Source organism: Elaeis guineensis, chromosome 4 (genome assembly GCF_000442705.2).
Source record: "Elaeis guineensis isolate ETL-2024a chromosome 4, EG11, whole genome shotgun sequence".
NCBI classification, from domain to species: domain Eukaryota; kingdom Viridiplantae; phylum Streptophyta; class Magnoliopsida; order Arecales; family Arecaceae; genus Elaeis; species Elaeis guineensis.
The window spans coordinates 123,580,368-123,586,160 of record NC_025996.2 but is presented as its reverse complement, the minus strand read 5'-3'; the positions used below and the strand labels follow the sequence as shown (position 1 = coordinate 123,586,160).

General features: G+C 34.9%; 1 protein-coding gene across 1 annotated transcript; it reads right to left on the bottom strand.

Annotated features, from left to right (window-relative positions):
* Positions 1-3,636: 3,636 nt before the first annotated feature.
* On the bottom strand, positions 3,637-5,519 carry LOC140857004 (SKP1-like protein 1). The gene is made up of 2 exons (XM_073255208.1): positions 5,095-5,519; positions 3,637-3,964 (listed from the first exon to the last, which is right to left on the bottom strand). The coding sequence occupies exons 1-2, from the start codon at positions 5,401-5,403 to the stop codon at positions 3,791-3,793; spliced, it is 483 nt and encodes a 160-aa protein (XP_073111309.1). The 5' UTR covers positions 5,404-5,519; the 3' UTR covers positions 3,637-3,790.
* Between the last annotated feature and the right edge of the window lie 274 nt (positions 5,520-5,793).

Sequence of the window (5,793 nt, the reverse complement as noted above, 5' to 3'; positions counted from 1 at the left end):
TGACAGTCAAATGAGATGTGAATGTATAATTATTTTTTGTTAATTATGGTTTGAACTTCAATGTCTAGACATGATACGTTAGGATGCTTTTACAAGATCACTGTAAAAGGATTAAGCACCTACAAGCCATCTATTTTTGTATATTTCTTACATCAAAAGGCCACAAGAAACTAATTAAGATGCATCAAAATGACGGCGATATAGGTCAACAGTAACAACCATAATCTCTTCGAAAAAGATTATCTAAAAGATATTTATTTGGACTCTTTGATCCTGTATAAGTATCCAAGATCTATTCAATGCATAGTTAATATGGGATTAATCATATATCCACATAAGTCCTGATATACTTTTTCTTTAAGCTCGGGCATCCTCGCTAGGTTAAGAGTCCAAATCCATTCAAATCCAACCACAAACATAATAATGAGCTCATGGTCAACCCAAATGAGCCCCTATTGCAGTATCTTCTAGTCTATATGGGTCGTGCGCTAAATATGCTCTGATATCATTCTCAAAAATTCAGTACCTCATCTAAAAAGGCTAGCCAAAAGATATTATTTAGATTTCTTAGCTTTATATATAAGTACTCAGAACATATCGATTGCATAGTCAACGTAAGACTAAATAAATGCATGCACATATCCTCATATCGACTATTTTGTTTATTTATTTGTGGCACCACCATCACTACATGGGATTTTGATTCATTTCTTCAGTATCAATTACTTAACATAATTTCCTACATTTTTTCCCATCTAGTTGTCATATATTTCATATATGGGACGAAATTTGTTATTGCATGCATGAATACATATACTGAATATTATTTCTATGATATGCAACCATAGTATCCTAGTTAGTAGAATACTGGAGCTGACTAGATCCCTCAGATGTTAGGTGTAGATGAGGGCAAGTACATGTGTTAGTCATTATAGTTCTTCACTATCCACTTCGTGGGGTACTAGCAATTCAACTAAATTGACAAAGAGTACACCAGCCACCAATAGATAAAGCTCAATTCTTTCATCAAGACAATTTTCATTCGCTCTAACAATGATTGGCAACCAATCAGTCTTGAGTAATTTACCTGGTCTAGAAGGAAGACGCAAGTATTTGATAGCTAAACAGTCTAACTTCACATTCAAGTAAAGAGGCACAGCTAAATTCCAGCATCTCAATCCGAGCCCGTTAGAACTAGAGAATATTTGGAACTATTAATAGACAACCATGAAATCTAAAATAAGAGAACCTTGCTATTTCTAGCCTGCTACAAATTAGCTTTACAGAACACCATAGTATCATCATCCAACTTTAAAGGAACTATTTTTTTTATTAGTCATATTATTTCCAAAACCATTGGTCAAAGAATTTCTGTGTCAATAAAAACATTCCGGACAACATATCATCCACTAACATGAATAAAAAAGGATATAGAATATCTTGTTGTTTGAGACCCCTTTTACAAGGAATCTATCATCCTAGCTTACCATTCAAAAGAACTCCACAGCAGCCTGGCATTAGACAACATTAAATCTAGCAAATCCATTTTTCAGAAAGCATCTATTTTGCATAAGAACGATCAAGAAGTCCTAGTTAATCATATCACATATTTTTTCAAAGCCTAATTTCAAGAGTCTTGGATTCATCATAAGTAGAAGATACAACTTCTTGAGCAGTAGTAAAGCAGTCCAAAACCTATCATACATTTATAACAGCAAACCACTTTCCCAAATTAACTCATAGTGGACACCTTTCAATCTATCAGCCAAAACTTTGTTACAATTCTTTGAATTCCATTTGATGAACTTTTAGGCCGGAACTCTCTAACAGAATTTGCATCCTCTGTTTTTAGAATAAGTAAATTAAAATGAAGTCCATACTTCTTAAATAATTTTTGCGAGAGTTGAGCTCCTCAAAGATTTTAAGTGTCTTTCTTAAACAAAGAGGGATATTCTTGATAAAAAATCAATAGAAAACTATCTTGGCCCGGGGCCTTTTCCTCCCCTAATTCAAAGGTAACTAATCTAAATTCTTCTTTCTAGAAAGGATTATCTAGACTTACATGCTTTCCAGCTAGATTCTTTATGTTTGCCTTATAGGAATTCAAATGCTCAGGTTAGGTGTTGCAAACAATTTCTCACTCATGTCCCAAAAGAACTAAAATAATTTCTGACTTGGTCTCTTTAGCCATCATAAGTACTTGATGATGCAAATTAGCTCATGTCTCACTATGCTCATGCTCTTTTTCAAAAAAAAGAAAATAATAGTCCCACTTTTATTGAATAAACCTCTCTTGGCATACTTCTCTACTCTATTTAAGGAAGAAAGATGAAAATAGTATCAGCCAAAAGTCGGATTGATTTTATCAAGTTATGTAATTCTTGCAATTGAGTCTTTGGATTCATCCTCATTGAAGGATCTCTTGCACATAATCCATGTATAATCATAAACAACTCTCTCTTATTTTGGCCATGGAATTAAAAGAATAGTCAACAAATTCCCATGAGTGAAATCAAACAAAAATCATCGCTTTGTCACAAAAGAGGGATTTCATACAGATTTTATTTTTAAGTAAAATTTAAAATTTGCTTATCCCATTTTGGATTAGATGATGCCAATTCAAAATCGATTACTAACTTCACAAATTGATGTTTTTCACTTCTTATGAGGACTCTATCAAAAGATATATTGCGAATACGGCATATATGAATGTTCAATTATAGATGTACACATTTTGTGGGATGGGCAAGAGCTAGGCCAATGGCAACTAATCTGGAATAAAATAGACCAATGCTCAAAATACTTGTCCATCCTCTAAGATTCTCTTGAGTCCAACTTTGAGTTTTGATTACTATTTTATGCTAGTCTTTTTTATTTTGTGAGAAAAGTTTCCGACTGATCTTTGGTTCCAATGTCAACTCAAGTTAATCAATACAGTATCTTTTTGCACACCAAGTTCTTTCCTTCCACCTTTCATTTTGTTGTCATACTAACAAACCAATCCAAGTTTTATCTTGCCATGAGCACTGTTGCTAATTTCCACAAAATCTATACATTTGCATATAACAATAAGTTTTGGGGATATTACCAAAATATTTGAAAGTCTTAACCCTAAAGACTATGTATAGCATGATTAGCATCCTATTCATTAAAGTTAGACCTATAATGGAAGAGAAATATTTTTGAATCATAGCATAGAAAAAAAAGGTGATAAGTAATTCCTCAAGCTGAACAAATGCTACAACCATCTCTTGTTTATGGAACAAATTCCAAAAAATTGCAGAATTCATCACTAAATTCTAAATATAGAAAACATGCATGTTTAGCATTACTCTTATTGGGGGAAACAATTCATACAAACATATCTCTATCATGCCATATTCTTGGAATATACTCACCAGAAATACTCCGTGATGATGTGGGTGTTATTCTCAGATGGTTTTACTTCTTCAATAGCGGTCTCAAGAAACAAAGATAATATATGAAATAAAATTGTAGAGAGACATAATAGAGGGAACAAATAGGATGGTAAAATTAGTATCTCATGGCACAAATTCACAATACTTGAAAGTATTCCAAGCTTTATAGTCATTAATAAAATTTTGAATCACGAAACATGTTCAGATCATCCTGCTAAACAAACTAAAGAACAAAACTAATGACAAGATCTCACAAGCAAGTTGGTGTCGAAAGTTAGCTATAACTTATAGGTTCTATCCACTACCTATCTAGTTTAGCAATCCTACTCAGATAAGAGCTGAAAATTTAATTGGTTTCCTTGTCCACACTTTCACTCAAAGAGCCATGGGTGTTGCTTCCGAATCTCTTCCTCTTCCTCTGTAGTGAAGTCATTCTTAATGTTGAAAGTCTTACGAATCTCTTCAACATGCTTCCCCCTGATCATGTTAGCCGCTTGTTCGCATGCAAGGTCTAAGAGACCCTTGATTTCAAGATAATCAGCAGCCTGAAATCAACATAGCAAAGGTTAAGTTATCTTGATTTTTTTCTCCATATGGTTCGACAAACTTAAGACATCACATGGAAAGATGATTAGGATGAGATACAAAAAAAAAAAAAAAGGCAATTATCTAGAGAACATTTTAAAATTTTAAATCTCAACCCACTGAAGAGCAATGTGTTCATCAACAATGGAAATACAATTTTTGGTGTTGAAACAAATAATGAGGTAGTGACTGAACTATAATTTAGAACACATAATTTAATTCATTTTTGAAAAAATGAGGGTCAAACTTGGCAATTTAGTTCTCATAACACCACAGCCTCTATCAAATGGGGCAAAGAAAGGATGCCATTTGAAAAAAAAAAAAAAACGAGAAGAAATGGAGACCAACATGTGTTCATCAAAACATGTTTATCTCAGACAAAATTATCTAATTAACTAGCAATATGATTATATATAGAAGATATAAACTATAGAAGAATGTATTTGATGCTTCCAATGAAATATTGACGGTGTTGCCCAGCACTTTTCTCCAAATAATTAAGAAATAATGAAGAAGATCTAAAGAACATGAGATAACACTCGAACCTCACATATGGATTAGCTCCCGTTTTATAGATTTTAGAGAACCTGCTTATATGAATAAATACATACCCAACGAGACAAGCTAGTTTCATACATAAGCATGTTATAATAGATGAGGGCATATAATGTCAGTATCCATTTTTGTACGGTGGTCTTAATATTAAAATTTATGCAGGTTTATTCTCTGTTATTCATTGTGGATTGTATTTAATTTGCTCTTTGTAATGTGGTCTTGATATCAAGATTTATCTACAAACAATTGGATCATTCTCTCTCCAAAATGTTTAGGCATATAGAATCTAAATTAGAGATAATCTACTGAATAATTCTTAAATTAAATTTATTTTAGATTCATGCTCTCCTTTCTCTAAAACTAAACACAATGATTCCGTATCATCCCCTAATATGATACTTTCAATTTAACATATCAAACTTCAAGCTTCTTGAATGTCAAAAGTAAAACGCTGAAGGCTATCATCCAAGCCCAAGAGAAAAAAGATCCCTCCAGACCAGGAAAGAGAGAGAACCGGAAAGACTGAGGATCTCACCTGAAGAATGTCATAGAGGATGGTCTGATGTACATCAATGTACGTAGCATCCCAGCTCTTGATCTCCTCATTGGGATTATCATATTCGTCGAGTATGCGGGTGGCACCGGCATGCCTCCTGCAGTACTCGATCACCTTGGCGAGGGTCCTGGCGTCGACGTTGAAGAGGGTCCTGGCGTCGACCTTGGCATCGACGTTGATGTTGATCATCTTCGACTGCCTCGCCGTTGCCACCTCCACTTCGAACTCCTCACCATCCGAGCTTCTAAGAACAATCTTCTTCTCTTTCTGAGCCGCCAACGACATCATCTACGTCTTTTCTCTCAATATTTCGCTCCCTCGCTCTGTATTTCTGGAGAGGAGAATATAGTGGTTATTTATTGGGGAGAACAATATCAACTTCATGTCAGAATACGAATAAGAGATTAAAAGGGAGGGCTCCTGAGACGATTGGGATCGTGACTGGTCCAGCTGGGCCAAGCTTGTCCCTGCACTGATGGGGCAGCGAACCAGCTAAAAACAGGGCCGAGCATCCTTTGCGCGGTCGTTTTCGGGTCCCAGCTCTATCGCCAACGAACAGGGCAGCGAAATATTTAGTCTAATATACGGATGGGTCTTGTTGGTTTCGGTGTTTGTGGAAGAGGACCAAATATGAGCCTAGAGATGCTAGGATGGGATGAAAGAACTGAGAGATGGAAG

Bases quoted from the DNA above. Each gene is read 5' to 3' on its own strand.
- LOC140857004 (XM_073255208.1), bottom strand. From the start codon at position 5,403: ATGATGTCGTTGGCGGCTCAGAAAGAGAAGAAGATTGTTCTTAGAAGC. The intron at 3,965-5,094 runs GTGAGATCCTCA...TGTTGATTTCAG, and splicing joins TCCTCTATGACATTCTTCAG to GCTGCTGATTATCTTGAAAT.